This window comes from Phoxinus phoxinus (genome assembly GCF_949152265.1).
Source record: "Phoxinus phoxinus genome assembly, chromosome: 23".
In the NCBI taxonomy this organism is placed as follows: domain Eukaryota; kingdom Metazoa; phylum Chordata; class Actinopteri; order Cypriniformes; family Leuciscidae; genus Phoxinus; species Phoxinus phoxinus.
Window position 1 is genome coordinate 25696244 of NC_136898.1, and position 19981 is coordinate 25716224.

At 40.6% G+C, this 19981-nt stretch overlaps 1 protein-coding gene across 6 annotated transcripts in view; it reads left to right on the forward strand.

The window, feature by feature from the left end:
* Nucleotides 1-19697, forward strand: part of psd3l (pleckstrin and Sec7 domain containing 3, like) — a 148927-nt gene extending 129230 nt beyond the window's left edge. For all 6 annotated transcript variants that reach the window (XM_079600220.1, XM_079600221.1, XM_079600222.1 and 3 more), the window contains 5 exons: nucleotides 8409-8479; nucleotides 10152-10309; nucleotides 10493-10637; nucleotides 13415-13558; nucleotides 17210-19697. In XM_079600220.1, coding sequence (XP_079456346.1) covers nucleotides 8409-8479; nucleotides 10152-10309; nucleotides 10493-10637; nucleotides 13415-13558; nucleotides 17210-17410 — 719 coding nt within the window. In that variant the 3' untranslated portion in view covers nucleotides 17411-19697. The remainder of the gene's footprint in view (nucleotides 1-8408; nucleotides 8480-10151; nucleotides 10310-10492; nucleotides 10638-13414; nucleotides 13559-17209) is intronic.
* Nucleotides 19698-19981: the final 284 nt, after the last annotated feature.

A 19981-nucleotide genomic window follows, 5' to 3' on the forward strand; every position in this document is an offset into this window, starting at 1 on the left:
CTTCTGGGTATGCAGGGACAGAGCATTAAATAAACGCTGTGTAATGTGGACGAGGGTACGGCGGTGTGATTCAGTGCTTTGGCAGGCACACACGGGGAGATGGGGTTTTGGCCGTACTCGCTCATATATTAGGCCCACTTATTTTTCCTTCCTAATGAGGTTCTGGAGTCACTTATGGAAAACCTGCTGAGCTGTTTGTGTCTCTGTTTGAAGAGACGCACCGGTTTCAGCTCGTCCAGCAAATGTGCGGGAGAACAATCTCAAACACGGACAGTTGATGTGATCAAAAGGAGCGTTTAAAGGTTGTATCAGCGATTGTGGGTGACGTCACTTCTGTTTGTGTTTGAAGCGAGATCCCAAACAAACCAAGTTAGCTCGTCCCTCCCTCCCGTTTCTGCATCATGACAAAAAACGATCATGCATGCGCATTTCTTAGCTAGAGCTACCCAAGTTTAGTCGAGCTTCGCTTGTTCACACCCAAACAAGTCAGCACTCGCAGCGACTCACCTGTCCAGAAGAAACAGTGCAACCTCGGCGTCCGATTAAAAAAAAAGTTTTTTGTTTGTTTTACTTTAGTTTATTTCCACTGTTCAAAAGCCTTCCCGATAACTATACGTGTCTTGGAATAAACACGATGGTATTCCCTCGCCCTAATCCTCCTCTTGGGGATTGACTCAGTCATGTTCAGTTTCTCTTGTTGATAGACGCTGGCTTCTTCTTCAGCTCCGACTTCGTGTGCAGCCGTCACCGCGCACGAGCGCAAAACCTCACAACACCCGCCGCTGTCGGTGATTGGTTGAACACTGTTTATTTTGGTTTTGAGTGGTTGGTGAAACCAATTGTTTTTGTGTGCAGATCTCAGAGCCTAGGCTGCCTACAGAGACACGGTGGTTTGACGGCTTGCTTATGAGGCGGGCAGCTAGCGGATCGTTGATCAAATAAATGCAGATTTAGTGAGCAGAAGAGAAAACATCTTACTGACCCCAAACTTTTGAACAGTAGTCTGTGTAGCAGGATTAGATATATAATAATATAGAGTATGTGTGTGATCATGTCTAGCAGGGTTAGATATATAATAATATAGAGGAGGTGTGTGATCATGTCTAGCAGGGTTAGATATATAATAATATAGAGGAGGTGTGTGATCATGTCTAGCAGGGTTAGATATATAATAATATAGAGTATGTGTGTGATCATGTCTAGCAGGGTTAGATATATAATGATATAGAGGAGGTGTGTGATCATGTCTAGCAGGGTTAGATATATAATAATATAGAGTATGTGTGTGATCATGTCTAGCAGGGTTAGATATATAATGATATAGAGTATGTGTGTGATCATGTCTAGCAGGGTTAGATATATAATGATATAGAGGAGGTGTGTGATCATGTCTAGCAGGGTTAGATATATAATAATATAGAGTATGTGTGTGATCATGTCTAGCAGGGTTAGATATATAATAATATAGAGTATGTGTGTGATCATGTCTAGCAGGGTTAGATATATAATAATATAGAGTATGTGTGTGATCATGTCTAACAGGGTTAGATATATAATAATATAGAGTATGTGTGTGATCATGTCTAACAGGGTTAGATATATAATAATATAGAGTATGTGTGTGATCATGTCTAGCAGGGTTAGATATATAATAATATAGAGTGTGTGTGTGATCATGTCTAGCAGGGTTAGATATATAATAATATAGAGTATGTGTGTGATCATGTCTAGCAGGGTTAGATATATAATAATATAGAGTATGTGTGTGATCATGTCTAGCAGGGTTAGATATATAATAATATAGAGTGTGTGTGTGATCATGTCTAGCAGGGTTAGATATATAATAATATAGAGTATGTGTGTGATCATGTCTAGCAGGGTTAGATATATAATAATATAGGGTATGTGTGTGATCATGTCTAGCAGGGTTAGATATATAATAATATAGAGTATGTGTGTGATCATGTCTAGCAGGGTTAGATATATAATAATATAGAGTATGTGTGTGATCATGTCTAGCAGGGTTAAATATATAATAATATAGAGTATGTGTGTGATCATGTCTAACAGGGTTAGATATATAATAATATAGAGTATGTGTGTGATCATGTCTAACAGGGTTAGATATATAATAATATAGAGTATGTGTGTGATCATGTCTAGCAGGATTAGATATATAATAATATAGAGTATGTGTGTGATCATGTCTAGCAGGGTTAGATATATAATAATATAGAGTATGTGTGTGATCATGTCTAGCAGGGTTAGATATATAATAATATAGAGTATGTGTGTGATCATGTCTAGCAGGGTTAGATATATAATAATATAGAGTATGTGTGTGATCATGTCTAGCAGGGTTAGATATATAATAATATAGAGTATGTGTGTGATCATGTCTAGCAGGGTTAGATATATAATAATATAGAGTATGTGTGTGATCATGTCTAGCAGGGTTAGATATATAATAATATAGAGTATGTGTGTGATCATGTCTAACAGGGTTAGATATATAATAATATAGAGGAGGTGTGTGATCATGTCTAGCAGGGTTAGATATATAATAATATAGAGTATGTGTGTGATCATGTCTAGCAGGATTAGATATATAATAATATAGAGTATGTGTGTGATCATGTCTAGCAGGGTTAGATATATAATAATATAGAGTATGTGTGTGATCATGTCTAGCAGGGTTAGATATATAATAATATAGAGTATGTGTGTGATCATGTCTAGCAGGGTTAGATATATAATAATATAGAGTATGTGTGTGATCATGTCTAGCAGGGTTAGATATATAATAATATAGAGTATGTGTGTGATCATGTCTAGCAGGGTTAGATATATAATAATATAGAGTATGTGTGTGATCATGTCTAGCAGGGTTAGATATATAATAATATAGAGTATGTGTGTGATCATGTCTAGCAGGGTTAGATATATAATAATATAGAGTATGTGTGTGATCATGTCTAGCAGGGTTAGATATATAATAATATAGAGTATGTGTGTGATCATGTCTAGCAGGGTTAGATATATAATAATATAGAGTATGTGTGTGATCATGTCTAACAGGGTTAGATATATAATAATATAGAGTATGTGTGTGATCATGTCTAGCAGGGTTAGATATATAATAATATAGAGTATGTGTGTGATCATGTCTAGCAGGGTTAGATATATAATAATATAGAGTATGTGTGTGATCATGTCTAGCAGGGTTAGATATATAATAATATAGAGTATGTGTGTGATCATGTCTAGCAGGGTTAGATATATAATAATATAGAGTATGTGTGTGATCATGTCTAGCAGGGTTAGATATATAATAATATAGAGTATGTGTGTGATCATGTCTAACAGGGTTAGATATATAATAATATAGAGTATGTGTGTGATCATGTCTAGCAGGATTAGATATATAATAATATAGAGTATGTGTGTGATCATGTCTAGCAGGGTTAGATATATAATAATATAGAGTATGTGTGTGATCATGTCTAGCAGGGTTAGATATATAATAATATAGAGTATGTGTGTGATCATGTCTAGCAGGGTTAGATATATAATAATATAGAGTATGTGTGTGATCATGTCTAGCAGGGTTAGATATATAATAATATAGAGTATGTGTGTGATCATGTCTAGCAGGGTTAGATATATAATAATATAGAGGAGGTGTGTGATCATGTCTAGCAGGGTTAGATATATAATAATATAGAGTATGTGTGTGATCATGTCTAGCAGGGTTAGATATATAATAATATAGAGGAGGTGTGTGATCATGTCTAGCAGGGTTAGATATATAATAATATAGAGTATGTGTGTGATCATGTCTAGCCGGGTTAGATATATAATAATATAGAGTATGTGTGTGATCATGTCTAGCCGGGTTAGATATATAATAATATAGAGTATGTGTGTGATCATGTCTAGCAGGGTTAGATATATAATAATATAGAGTATGTGTGTGATCATGTCTAGCAGGGTTAGATATATAATAATATAGAGTATGTGTGTGATCATGTCTAGCAGGGTTAGATATATAATAATATAGAGGAGGTGTGTGATCATGTCTAACAGGGTTAGATATATAATAATATAGAGTATGTGTGTGATCATGTCTAGCAGGGTTAGATATATAATGATATAGAGTATGTGTGTGATCATGTCTAGCAGGGTTAGATATATAATAATATAGAGTATGTGTGTGATCATGTCTAGCAGGGTTAGATATATAATAATATAGAGTATGTGTGTGATCATGTCTAGCAGGGTTAGATATATAATAATATAGAGTATGTGTGTGATCATGTCTAGCAGGGTTAGATATATAATAATATAGAGTATGTGTGTGATCATGTCTAGCAGGGTTAGATATATAATGATATAGAGTATGTGTGTGATCATGTCTAGCAGGGTTAGATATATAATAATATAGAGTATGTGTGTGATCATGTCTAGCAGGGTTAGATATATAATAATATAGAGGAGGTGTGTGATCATGTCTAGCAGGGTTAGATATATAATAATATAGAGTATGTGTGTGATCATGTCTAGCAGGGTTAGATATATAATAATATAGAGTATGTGTGTGATCATGTCTAGCAGGGTTAGATATATAATAATATAGAGTATGTGTGTGATCATGTCTAGCAGGGTTAGATATATAATAATATAGAGTATGTGTGTGATCATGTCTAGCAGGGTTAGATATATAATGATATAGAGTATGTGTGTGATCATGTCTAGCAGGGTTAGATATATAATAATATAGAGGAGGTGTGTGATCATGTCTAGCAGGGTTAGATATATAATAATATAGAGTATGTGTGTGATCATGTCTAGCAGGGTTAGATATATAATGATATAGAGTATGTGTGTGATCATGTCTAGCAGGGTTAGATATATAATAATATAGAGTATGTGTGTGATCATGTCTAGCAGGGTTAGATATATAATAATATAGGGTATGTGTGTGATCATGTCTAGCAGGGTTAGATATATAATAATATAGAGTATGTGTGTGATCATGTCTAGCAGGGTTAGATATATAATAATATAGAGGAGGTGTGTGATCATGTCTAGCAGGGTTAGATATATAATAATATAGAGTATGTGTGTGATCATGTCTAACAGGGTTAGATATATAATAATATAGAGGAGGTGTGTGATCATGTCTAGCAGGGTTAGATATATAATAATATAGAGTATGTGTGTGATCATGTCTAACAGGGTTAGATATATAATAATATAGAGTATGTGTGTGATCATGTCTAGCAGGGTTAGATATATAATAATATAGAGTATGTGTGTGATCATGTCTAGCAGGGTTAGATATATAATAATATAGAGTATGTGTGTGATCATGTCTAGCAGGGTTAGATATATAATAATATAGAGTATGTGTGTGATCATGTCTAGCAGGGTTAGATATATAATAATATAGAGTATGTGTGTGATCATGTCTAGCAGGGTTAGATATATAATAATATAGAGTATGTGTGTGATCATGTCTAGCAGGGTTAGATATATAATAATATAGAGTATGTGTGTGATCATGTCTAGCAGGGTTAGATATATAATAATATAGAGTATGTGTGTGATCATGTCTAGCAGGGTTAGATATATAATAATATAGAGTGTGTGTGTGATCATGTCTAGCAGGGTTAGATATATAATAATATAGAGTATGTGTGTGATCATGTCTAGCCGGGTTAGATATATAATAATATAGAGGAGGTGTGTGATCATGTCTAGCAGGGTTAGATATATAATAATATAGAGTATGTGTGTGATCATGTCTAGCAGGGTTAGATATATAATAATATAGAGTATGTGTGTGATCATGTCTAGCAGGGTTAGATATATAATAATATAGAGTATGTGTGTGATCATGTCTAGCAGGGTTAGATATATAATAATATAGAGGAGGTGTGTGATCATGTCTAGCAGGGTTAGATATATAATAATATAGAGTATGTGTGTGATCATGTCTAGCAGGGTTAGATATATAATAATATAGAGGAGGTGTGTGATCATGTCTAGCAGGGTTAAATATATAATAATATAGAGTATGTGTGTGATCATGTCTAGCAGGGTTAGATATATAATAATATAGAGTATGTGTGTGATCATGTCTAGCAGGGTTAGATATATAATAATATAGAGTATGTGTGTGATCATGTCTAGCAGGGTTAGATATATAATAATATAGAGGAGGTGTGTGATCAGGGTAAACTGGGACCTGCTCTGATGTACTGGCCGGCTCTGGCAGAAGACGTGAGTTTATTGGGCACGCCGCGCTCCGATGCCAGCCATGCCAGTGCGGCGTAATGTACGCATTACAACCAGGATAAAAACAGCAGGGCTTTAGTGATCTGATGCCTCACATGCTGAGAGCGTTCAGGCCAGGGTCCCAGAGGTGCCGTCAGTGAGACCGTAAAGCGTTTGGATGCTTCCCAAAGCACTGCCGTAAATAAAGCCGTTCTGCAGAGGGAATCATGGGAATCATGCCACAGAAACAATGCAAGTAATGCCCTTCAGAGGAGGAGCAGAGCATGTTTCCCGCAGAGGATCCTATGTTGGACCCTTTAACACAACAGTGTGGAAAATACAGCACTGAAGAAACAGTTCAGAAGAAAGAAGAAATGTCAATCCGAGTCCGACGTGTTTTGTGCTCGAGTGGAACAGAGAATGAGAACAGATTCTGTTGAGCTCCAAAAGTAGTCCATGTTTACTGTTACTGATTGTGATTAGTATGCAAAAGCATGTTATCAGTGATTATCTGTGAATAACATCTTAATTAGAGACGCACCGATATGAACATTTTCAACATCATGCATCGTTCTTCACTGAAGTCTCTCTGCTGGGGATGTAGACGAGTGTTTTGGATCGGTCATGAAAGGGGGAAGTTCTCTTCATGTCCAGCTTTCTATCAGACGCCAGAAGGTTCTGTGCCAAACCTGAGCGACCCGTGACTCCCTGCACCGGCGCTGAAGCCGGCTCCGGAAGCGCTGATCCGGCACATCACGCTTCACCGCGGGCATGCTGCGCTTTTGCTTTTGCCCGATGCATACTCTCTCCTAAAAGTTCAATCTTTCCACTTTCAATTTTTCCACATGGTTTCGGGAGAATGGATAAATGTTTTTGCAGAGTTTAGTCAGGCTTGGATGTTGTGTGTGTGTGTGTGTGTGTGTGTGTGTGTGTGTGTGTGTGTGTGTGTGTGTGTGTGTGTGTGTGTGTGTGTGTGTGTGTGTGTGTGTGTGTGTGTGTGTGTGTGTGTGTGTGTGTGTGTGTGTGTGTGTGTGTGTGTGTGTGTGTGTGTGTGTGTGTGTGTGTGTGTGTGTGTGTGTGTGTGTGTGTGTGTGTATAACCCAGACAGATGGAGAATATGGGAGATATACAGTCAAACCAAAACATATTCAGACACCAGATGTTATTTTTATTTATTTTTTACTAGTGTGTGCAGGACACTATAGTTAATTTATGTGAGGAGAGCAAAATCAAGTAAACTGTGACATATTATACCCAATAATTCTTCATACAGCGACTACCAGTGAAATATATAAAAGTTTGGGAGCAGAAATGATTGGGACACTTTGAGCTGATCATGTTTTCTGAAGTGTTTTGTCTGTAATTGCTAATGCTCTTTTCACACACACACTGAACACAATGAAGCATTGCTTGGTCACTGGTTGAGCTAAACTGGTATTATCTAATGGTGTAGTTAAATTTACCAGCTGACAGATATTCAGCATAATTCATGTGTGAGAGTCTAACAGAAGGACGGACAAAACCTGTCAAATATCAACTGAGTTCTGCTCATATTTTATTACGATAGTGGATAACTGTGATGATGTGAGAAATGTTGAAGGCGTCTGATTAAATGTTGGTTTGACTGTAGTTGTCACATGTAGGGAGCAACCAGTCTCGGCCTGTTCCTGACCACTGTTCTCCACTCGTGGAAACTGTCTTCACTGCGCTCCAGGGTTCATCTGATGCCTTGGGAATGTTTTTGTAGCCGTTTCTTGAGCCAAACCCTTCAGCAATGATCCATGACTCCTGTAGCAGCGGAGAAGATCCCACAGGAGCAGCTGAGCTTTACTTGAGTCCCTCCAGCCGAAGACAGGTGTGGACTATCACACATGAGCCGGATCAGGTCATTCTCAACAGTCACGTACCCGGTATAAGAGGCTGTGCACACGGATGCAGTTCGAGTGGGTTTATGTGGTGTCTTTGTTTCTCTGAAATATGTCACTGGGTTTCAGTGGCATTTCTACATGAATGGAGCAAAAGTTCTGATTTGATTTGTCTTTTTATTTTTGTTGGAGACATTTCTCTGTAATAATGTTGCTGAATATTATCATCATGATTTTAATATTTACATTTTTTGTGTTCTCTAGCACCAAGAGGGAAGCGAGGCTGGAAAACCTTTTATGCTGTTCTCAAAGGCATGATCCTCTATTTGCAGAAGGTTTGTTTTTCCACTCCTTCATTTTCCTCCTTCATTTAATCAAATTTCCATCATTTCCCACAAACATGATCAATATTAATTCAATTCCTCCTCCTGGGAGACTCGGATGGTGAGAGGTAATCACATTCACACGTTTATTTCGGGACTGACGAACCTTTTCAGAGCCCATCGGAGAAAGGCCCGTTCTCCAGGACAGTAGTGTATTCATGTGCTCCAGTTCATCTTGCATTAGTTGCTCAGCGGTGCAGTGAGAGTCTCAGGCGTGAGATCTACCTGTGCATATATTAGTGCTGGTGACTTTATCAGCTAATGATGTTCAGCAATCACACGAACGACTCTCATCAGAGGAGCCGGAGATGTTCCTCATTATCATTTCAAACAGGAACTTTACTGTGCAGGAAATCATGCGCTTAGAAAGATGATACTTGCAGTGGCTTCCTCGTGTGTGTGGCCGCTTCTATATAGGAAAGTGTATTTGATTCTACTCCACACCAGTTTGAGCAACTCTTTGCTTCAAACACAAAAAGAGGTTTAAAAAAACACACTTCCCCTTCCCACATCACTTCCTGTTTAAAAAGGCTGTCTGCAGGAAATGCAAAACATTTAATTTAATGAATCAAGTAATTGACTATAATGAAGACATTGTGTAACAATATTATATTCTGTCTTTGTAACTTCATGGCTCCAACATCCTGGTCCCTTAATTGACGATCATTTATTTTAAGGCAATTAAATATGAAAATATACATATATTGAGAAACCATGAAAAATACATAGTTAAGTGTATTTTTAGTTTAAAGATCCTCAAATACATTGTGCATTCACTTGCACGCACACACACGCATACACATTCATTCTCACACTGGCACACAAAACACTCACTCCCACACACACACACACACACACACTCGCTCAAATGCACACACGCACACACAAACCCACACTTATACTCTCACACACACTCATACGCACACACAGACACACACACACACACACTCTCTCACACAAAACACTCACTCCCACACACTCATACGCTCTCACACACACACACACTCATACACTCACACACACATACACACACACTCTCTCTCACACAAAACACTCACTCACACACACTCATACGCTCACACACATACACACTCTCTCACACAAAACACTCACTCCCACACACTCATACGCTCACACACACACACACTCATACGCTCTCTCTCACACACACACACACACACACTCAAAACACTCACTCGCACACACTCATACGCTCACACATGCACGCTCGCTCGCATACACACACAAACACACACTCTCACACAAACACACTCTCACATGCTCGCACAAACACACACTCATACTCTCACACACACACACACTCTCATACATGCTCGCACGCACGCACACACACACACACACACACACACACACACACACACATACACTCACTCACACATGCTCGCACACACACACACATCTGTATCTGTAAGGAACTGTAATCTGATGCAGACTAGTGTAATTCATCAGTTCCCCGTGCCGATCCTTTGTTCATCCCTGTCGTGTGTGTGTGTGTGTGTGTGTGTGTTTGTGTGTGTGTGTGTGTGTGTGTGTGTGTGTGCGCGTGTGTGCGTGTGTGTGTGTGTGTGTGTGTGTGTGTGTGTGTGTGTGTGTGCCTCTGCAGGACGAGTATAAGCCGGAGAAGGCCCTGTCGGAGGACGATCTGAAGAACGCCATCAGCGTGCATCACGCTCTCGCCATCAAGGCCATGGACTACGAGAAGAAGCCCAACGTGCTGAAGCTCAAGACGGCGGACTGGAGAGTGTTCCTCTTCCAGGCCCAGTAAGACACCAGCACCTCTACACACAAACACTGCAGACGCAACCACACATCTAATGTCATGCTTCAGCTCCAGCTCAATGAAGCCTGGTTTATCTCCTCCGCCGGTCTTCTATTCCTGCGTGAGCTGGCTGTGAGCTTGCACAGCTGTCACATGGCCCTCCTCATGTAACCTCTTCTCTGCAGGAGTCCTGAGGAAATGGAGTCCTGGATTGGAATAATTAACTCAGTGGCGGCCATGTTTTCGGCCCCGTCCTTCCCCGCTGCCATTGGCTCTCAGAAGAAGTTCAGCCGCCCGCTGCTGCCGGCCACCACCACACGCATGTCTCAGGTGTGTTACAGGAGAGAGAGCTGCACGATTTATTATAGTGATTGTTGCTTGTCAGACTGTACGAACATGATCATCGCTGTGAGTCATGTCACACTGTAATGTCTGTGTCAGATTACATGTCTGCTACGATAGTCACTGTGTCAGATTACATGTCTGCTACGATAGTCACTGTGTCAGATTACGCCATTTTGACTCCTAAAATCTTGTCATGTCGTGGACAACAAACAAATCAGACTACACATTGCTTGCCGACCAGTCATTGCGTGCCGTCTCTCACACACACACACACACACACACACACACACACACATTCACTTGCACTCACACACACGCGCACACACTCACTCACTCACTCGCGCACACACTCACTCACTCACACCCACTCATTCGCGCACACACTCACTCACTCGCGCACACACACTAACTCTCACCCACTTACTCGCGCACACACTCTCACTCGCACACACACTCACTCACTCGCGCACACACACTAACTCTCACCCACTTACTCGCGCACACACTCTCACTCGCACACACACTCACTCACTCGCGCACACACACTAACTCTCACCCACTTACTCGCGCACACACTCTCACTCGCGCACACACTCGCGCACACACACACACTCACTCACTCACTCGCGCACACACTCGCGCACACACACTCACTCACCAACTCACTCGCGCACACACACTCACTCACTCGCGCACACACACTAACTCTCACCCACTTACTCGCGCACACACTCTCACTCGCGCACACACTCGCGCACACACACTCACTCACTCGCGCACACACACTAACTCTCACCCACTTACTCGCGCACACACTCTCACTCGCGCACACACTCGCGCACACACACTCACTCACTCACTCACTCGCGCACACACTCGCGCACACACACTCACTCACCAACTCACTCGCGCACACACACTCACTCACTCACTCACGCACACACACACTCACTCACTCACGCACACACTCACTCGCGCACACACACACTCACTCACACTCGCGCACACACACTCACTCTCACCTACTCACTCGCGCACACACACTCACTCGCGCACACACTCACACTCGCGCACACACTCTCACTCTCACCCACTTACTCGCGCACACACACTCACTCACCCACTCACTCGCGCACACACACTCACTCACTCGCGCACACACTCTCACTCTCACCCACTTACTCGCGCACACACACTCAGTCACTCACTCACTCACTCATACACACACACACACACAAACACTCACTCACTCTTGCGCACACACACACTCACTCACTCACTCACCCACTCACTTGCGCACACACACTCACTCACTCACTCATACACACACACTCACTCTCGCGCACACACACACACTCACTCACTCATACACACACACACAAACACACACTCACTCACTCTTGCGCACACACTCACTCACCCACTCACTTGCGCACACACACTCACTCACTCACTCACTCACTCATACACACACACTCACTCACTCTCGTGCACACACACACACACTCACTCACTCACTCTCGCGCACACACACACACACACACTCACTCACTCACTCTCGCGCACACACACACACACACACACTCACTCACCAACTCACTCGCGCACACACACTCACTCACTCACTCATACACACACACACACACACTCACTCACGCACACACTCACTCACTCACTCACACTCGCGCACACACACTCACTCTCACCCACTCACTCGCGCACACACACTCACTCACTCGCGCACACACTCACACTCGCGCACACACTCTCACTCTCACCCACTTACTCGCGCACACACACTCACTCACCCACTCACTCGCGCACACACACTCACTCACTCACTCATATGCACACACTCACTCACTTATACACACACACACAAACACACACTCACTCACTCTTGCGCACACACACACTCACTCACTCACTCACTCACCCACTCACTTGCGCAAACACACTCACTCACTCACTCATACACACACACTCACTCACTCTCGCGCACACACACACACACTCACTCACTCACTCTCGCGCACACACACACACACTCACTCACTCACTCCGTCGTGGAGGACCTAAAATAAAATCAAACATGCTAGTCTTTTTGTGGTGATGTGGTGAAGCATCGCAGACGCGGGTCAGTGTCGTCCACACACTATACGAGATGAAGCGATCGAATTTTGCCTCCCGACGCCCGTTGTCATTTACAAATACCCATGACACCCTGCGTCAAACGGATCGTGCAAAAATCGGGCTAAAATCGTGTAATCTGAACCAGGCATAAGATCTCAGTTGTCATTAACATCAGACTTTACGACAGTTAAGACGTGTTAAACACAGACGCACGCAAGAAAACTCATCTGGAGTTCATCATTAATCAATGGCGCGGTCAGTGACGCGAGCTGCATTACACGCGGGATTGAAATGCTGGCTACAAACTAATCTCTAACGTTAACTTAAGTCATGGCTTTTCTTGAAAAACAGACAGTTTGACGGTGTCTTAGGAGAAGCCACTGCAGGACTGAGAGCCGATAATCTGACAGAATTTCATCTGAGGTAAAATGTGATCGCACTGCTCATTAATCGGCTGAACACGTCAAACTAACAATCAAAGACTTCAGCTTTTAGCCTAGGATCATCAGAGGGCTCTTGTAGGATCTGCAAACTTTGTCTCGGCCGAATCGTGGCAGACTGGCGTGCGCGGCTCGAGGCGCTGTGGTGATGTTTGATGATGACTGGTGATGTCTGATGTTGTGTTTCAGGAAGAGCAGCTGAAGTCGCACGAGGCCAAGCTGAAGCACGTCTCCACAGAGCTAGCCGAGCACAGGTCCTACCCGCCGGATAAGAAGGTCAAAGCCAAAGAGATCGACGAGTACCGCTTGAAGGAGCACTACCTGGAGTTTGAGGTGCGCGCCCTTGCCTTGCTATCACCGAGAGACACGATCAAGCATCTCCACTTTACCTTGGCCGTATTTCCACTCGCATTCACAGTCTTTGACGTTTCCTCATCTAGACTGTCAGGGATGAACTCGCAGAGGATTGATGCAAATGCGTTTACTGAAGCCGTCTCATTTTCTGGCGGAGATTGATAGTTAAGGTCAGAAGAGGAGAGTCAAACTGCAGTCCTATCAGAGAGGCTGCGCTTTAAACATTAACAAGATGCTGTCTGAATACTGGTGGCTTTCATATTTCATTCATTCAAACTAGGGCTGCGCAATATATCGAATTTATCGAAATATCGCAAATGTGTATATCGCAATATGCATATCGCAACAGCTTGCAATAAATGGGGTCATGAACAAAATACAACATTTTTTAGCTTTAATAAGTATCAGGATATATTTAATTCATACAGTGAAAACTAAGCAATGTTTTATTTTTATATTTTATGATTCAGTATCTTTTATTAAATAAGCCTAATCTAGGATAACCTGAAACCCTGTGGTTTACACTGATGTTATAATAACACTTCTTATGCCACAGTAAAACACTGATGCTCACTTTCAGAAGTTAGAAGGATGTTTTCTTGTCATAAAAAGAATGTGAAACACATGTAGGTTATATCATTTGAAATATATTTTAAAGATAATTTAAGTTTATTTTACACACTTTTAGCATTATCGTATCGCATATCGAATATCGCATTATTTAAGGAGTTATCGCATTTTTCTTCAATATCGCACAGCCCTAATTCAAACCAGCGCTTTTTGATGTAGTCTTAATACATAAATAATAATTAATATTGTAACAATTACAAACTAGTTTGCAGATTTAGTTTAAAACATCTCTAAAAATCAAATAATCGTTGAAGTCCATTGATACACAGTTGTTGTGTTGACTACATCAAGCTCAGACATTCATCCTGTTATCAAAGATGCTTTGATCAAAATCATCAAACAAATATTTTCTACCGAGAAGCAGCTTCATTTTTCAGGCTAAATGTGCAAAAAAAAATTTGTGCCATTATGGTTTTCATTTTTATAAATTGTTAACATCCATTGCTAGAGAAAGGCAACAAATCAGAGTTTTAAACAGTATTTACAGGTCAAACTTAAAAAGTATTTCAGTAATTCAACTTAAAAGGTGAAACTAATATATTATATAGACTCATTACATGCAAAGTGAGATATTTCAAGCCATTTTGTAAGCCATAATCATCAAAATTATAACAAATAAAGGCTTGAAATATCTCACTTTGCATGTAATGAGTCTATATAATATATTAGTTTCACCTTTTAAGTGGAATTACTGAAATAAATGAACTTTTGCACAATATTCTAGTTTTTCCAGTTTCACCTGTAGACTTGAAATTAATTGAAAATAAAATAACTTGTATGATATATTACCATCGTTCACAAACAATTTGTTAAAAGCGGTTTACTTAAAGCGTATCAAACACTGTTTTAAACCCTATTGGTGGAAAGTGTCTTCTACGATCGTTGAGGTCAAAGAGAAGTAGCCTTGAATTATGAAACCATCCCATAAACTGTCATCATTTACTCTCCCTCATGTCATCCCCGTCCTGCACGAGCTTCTTTCTCCAGTGGAACACAGACGAGCATGAATGTTGGGAACTGAACCGTTTCAGTTCATAAATAATCATAAATAAATATTATGGGGGGGCATAAATAATATGTGTGCCATAAATAATACAACACTGAGACACAAATATTACACATGTAGAGTATACACTCGTATGGTCAACCCAGTGGAGTGATGTAATTGGTTAAAGTAAACTCAGTTTTATTAGTTGTCTGGTAATGCAGTGTACTAACCCTTCCTAATAACAAACCTGTCCAATCACACACACACGTGACACACATCCTCTCTGATGGGCTTTCAGCTTCAGTTAATAAAAGAAACGCCTCTGTGGGAAGAAATAAACGCTTTAAAGTCCTGTGGCCAGGCATCAGGATCAATATCAGTCCGTGTGTTTTACAGTAGAAGGGTAAAAGACCCTCCTGAACGTGGCTCTATAATACATCTCTCCTTTTAACTGTCAGGGCCACCCTGAGAAATCTATCCCATAATCTGCGATTTATTTCTCACTTTTGTAAGTTAGTTTATTACTCTGTGTTTAGAGTTTAGCTGTGTTCCAGACAATAGTGATCGGTGTGTGTCTGTAGGTGCACCTTCAACACAACAGCTGTTCAAAGACTTCCTTCCCAGATAAGCCAATCCCAGAATGCACTGCAACCAGCTCAGTGTATTCAATTAATTCCAAATGGTAGACACTGAGGAAAATTATAATAGATTTATTATAAATAGATTTCATTCAGTACAGACAACGATCAACAGAGAATAGTCCCGCGTAACACAGGTTTACCCAGTGTGCAGTTTTGTGGGTTTCTGAAATATGTTATGTTACATATGTGCAAATTATTAAATTAAATTTCCAAGACAGAAATCTGAACATAATTTATAAAGTTTGTTTAGTTGACATGCTAAAGTCAAAGGTTTTTACAGAGGGGATTTACAATCTTTTTTTATCATAAATTGAAAAATAGTGTCAACAGCCAGAAAAAAATATAAATTGTCACCAGTTTTTAGGAATAAAATGTATAACATATACAATCAGGCAAATTATACACGATCAAACCCCTCCGTAAGCCCCTCCGAACACAGGTGAGGAATAAAACTGTAAAGGTCAGTGTGTGCAGGAGCTAAAAGTGAAGTCAATATTTCAGACTTTCTCAAAATGCCTTCTAAGATATGTGTTGTAATTGAAATCTACAGATGAAGTGTAATAGACACTTAAATGTGTATTTTGGATATTCTCTGTCCACTAGTCTGAAAGAAGACTTGTTAAGCAAAATATACAGCGGTCTCTCCTTAAACCAGCAGTTCTCTTCAGAATAACATCTGATAGTTTACTCTCCCCACGTCATCCAAGATGTTCATATATCACACATGTAAGGTTTCTGAGGAAAACACTCCAGCATGTTTCTCCATATCGTGACTTCAGTGGTCCAGCGGGTCGAAGTTTCAGTGCAGCTTCAGTCTCGACACGATCCCAGCCGAGGAATAAGAGTCTCATCTAGACATACCAGCCGCCATTTTATTAAACAAAATAAACATCTATGCACTTTTTAACCACAAATGCAGGTCTTGCACTCGCTGTGATGCGCCACACATCACGTGATTTTTGAACCGGTACACACGTGACCTTTCAACCTGATGATGTGATGTGTGGCTGCAAGACCAGCATTTGTGGTTAAAAAGTGCATAAATGTTTGTTTATTTAATAAAATGGCCGCTGGTTTGTCTAGATGAGACTCTTATTCCTCGGCTGGGATTGACTGGCACTGAAACTTCGACCCGCTGGACTCCATTGAAGTCACTATATGGAGAAAAACCCTGGAATGTTTTCCTCAAAAACCTTCATTTCTTTTCGACTGAAGAAAGAAAGACGTGAACATCTTGGATGACGTGGGGGAGAGTACATTATCAGGAGATTTGAACTCTGAAGTGAACTACTCCTTCAGCTTGTTGTTGTAACTCTTGTGTCATTGGGCTGATGACATGATAATGAATCCTCCTCTGAATCCTCTCTGAAGGAGAACCGCTACGAGATGTACGTGAAGCTCCTGAAGGAGGGTGTGAAGGAGATCCTGACGGCCCGGGACGGGGACCCAGCGCTGAAGAAGTCCCAGTCCAGCCCGTCTCTCAACCAGGAGTCCCAGCCGGCCAGCGCCAAGGTCAAGCGCAACACGTCCGAGCGCAAGGACCACCGGCCCGAAACGCCCAAGCTCACATAGAGAGCCAGCGGATATCACGCGCGACTGTATTTGATGTAATTTATTTCCCTGCCGACAGTTGTATCGGGCAACATTTGTGTAAAATGTAAATTGATCAATTGATTGGAAGTTGTACATCTCTAGGTCTCCCTTGACCAGCTGGTGCTTGTGGAGCAAGTAGTGTGGTTTTCCTTTTATCTGTTAGCGTGTAAAGATGTCATGGTTGCATTTTATTTTACAGTGCGAGTGCGAACACAAGCGGCGTGTTAGATTACTACGGTTAGCTTCAGGGTTAGCATTACCCAGTATAGTAAGGGACTGTAAAATAAAGTGCTACTGGTTTCGTTCAGAGAACGTGATTGTGCCGTCCCCTAATTTGCTTTTCTTTCAAGAGAAGTGTTTTCTTCAAGTGGGAAGTCCACATACATATGCTAGGCTGTAGATATAGTCTCACTCGGAGCGTCAGCTGATATTTTAATATACAATCAAGCGGCGGATATAAACTGACAGCGGCTGATGTGAAGAGTTTCAGGATTCGGCGCATGGTCATGTGTGTGAGGAAAGCCTCCGGTGTCGTCGCTGATGTGGTCCACTACCGATGTACTAACCCCCTACTAACACACGCTCAGTATAATATCTGCTCACACTCATCGTCATGGGTTTACCAGCATGCGGCAGCAACGCACCGGAGCTCATAGATTATTTTCTAATGCTGATTTGGAGGTACTTGCTGAGTCCAGACTGCCGGACGATGTCGATCTGGACATCATCAACTGTGCAGTCTGTGCCATTTATTTTTTTATCTGTTTGTTGAAGTGAAGAGTATACTTCTGCTTTTTCAGTAGTGTAAATGCCAATGCTCCTTTTGTGTATTTTATAATCTTATATATTTGAATTTTTAATTCTCAGTTGAGAGCATTATTGTTGTAAAGATGACAGTAGTATTTATAGTGCACTTTATTAGTTCTTCTGACTCTTCTAGAGAGCTTTATAAAGGGTAGTGATACGTTACTTCATTATATCGCAGGTTTTTCAAGCATAACCAAATCGCTGGTTGGTTTTATTGAAGGTACACAGCCGAAGGTACATTCTCACTCGTGTAAAGTTGTGTGTGTTTGTCTGTATCTTTGCTGTCATGTTTAGGTTGTTCAAAGACACGTTTTCTAGAAGATTTAGAGCATTTAGGTTAGAAACTGTTGCTTTACGTGATGCTGACCTTGAATTTACGATGTCATGTTCATTACAGACGTGAACACTATATGAACGTGTTTATTATTACACACCAACAGCGGACGTCAATGCCGGATCATTCACTTATATAACTGTTAAGGGTTTAAAAGCTATTCACATTACAGATATTAGTCCCTGCCGTCTATAATGACATTTGTTTACTTGAAATGTTTTTAAGGACACTTTATTTTTAGTTAGAAGTTGACAAATAGAAAGAATTGGTTCATATCGACTTTGTGTTTTGTCAGTGCTAGCTCTTTTCAACAGACTTTATATTGTTGCTCACACAGAAGCACTTAGACTATGTTTATTTTTATTTATTTGTTGCTGTTTAGAACAAAAAAATGCAATTACTTTTGAGCAGTATATACACACACTTCGTAATGAATGCGACAGAGCTGTCATCAGGATGAGCGGTGATGTATATGAAGAGACGGACTGTGTTACTCTGTGTTATGTTGATCGTGTTCACCGCTTCTCTGGCACTAACCCTTTAACAGTGCACGCTGTACACAGATTTAGTCCTTTTCAATAGTTTGGTAATGTTTTACATAGGATGAGGAGAACAAGGAAAGCTAAGGTGTAACGCAACGATGCAAGTGCACTGTAGGGTTTCACAATAACAACGCAAATGAAAAAGCGTGACTTGCATAATTAGTGAAGAAGTGGAATATCTTTCTTTCTTTATGACAATATTTTGACTGGAATCCTCCTTTTAATCTCCTGGGTTTACCATGATGTTTATTTTCCCAGGGATGTCATCTTTGTCCGTTCATCCTCGATCAAACCCTGTAATGTATGATCTCCTCTCAAACTGCAACTGTGTGAGTGTTGAAGGAGAGCTGCTGGTTTTAATGCGCCTTAGCCATCAGTTGGGCCGACCGGTGTCCTAACTCGGAGAGAGCGAAACACCTTTTTTAGCTGTGATCCTGTACCACTCCTTTCAAGCTGTAAATGTTGTTAAATATGCCTGTGTTCAGAAGACTGGATGTGTCTCGGCATGCGTGTCTTACGCCTGCACACTAAGATCAGGGACACAGTGTTGGCTTCAGTGAATAAAATGCTGTATTTAATCGTTCATTGCATCTGCTCTCATTTGTCATGTATTGTGCATGTGGGACGGCTTATTATAAAGCAATTTCCTCAAATAAAAGTTAGCCTGCTTATTGTAAGTCAACACATATTGAATTAGCAGGTGTATAAAACAAGTATTATTATTATTATACATAAAGCTATTCTATTCGTCAGGATATTGATATAGCAACTGCTGTTTTGCTCATATTTTCTTCTCTGTTGTGACGTACAGTGCTAAGCAGAAGTGAACACACACATGCTAAAGTTGACTAAAAAGAGGAATAAAAA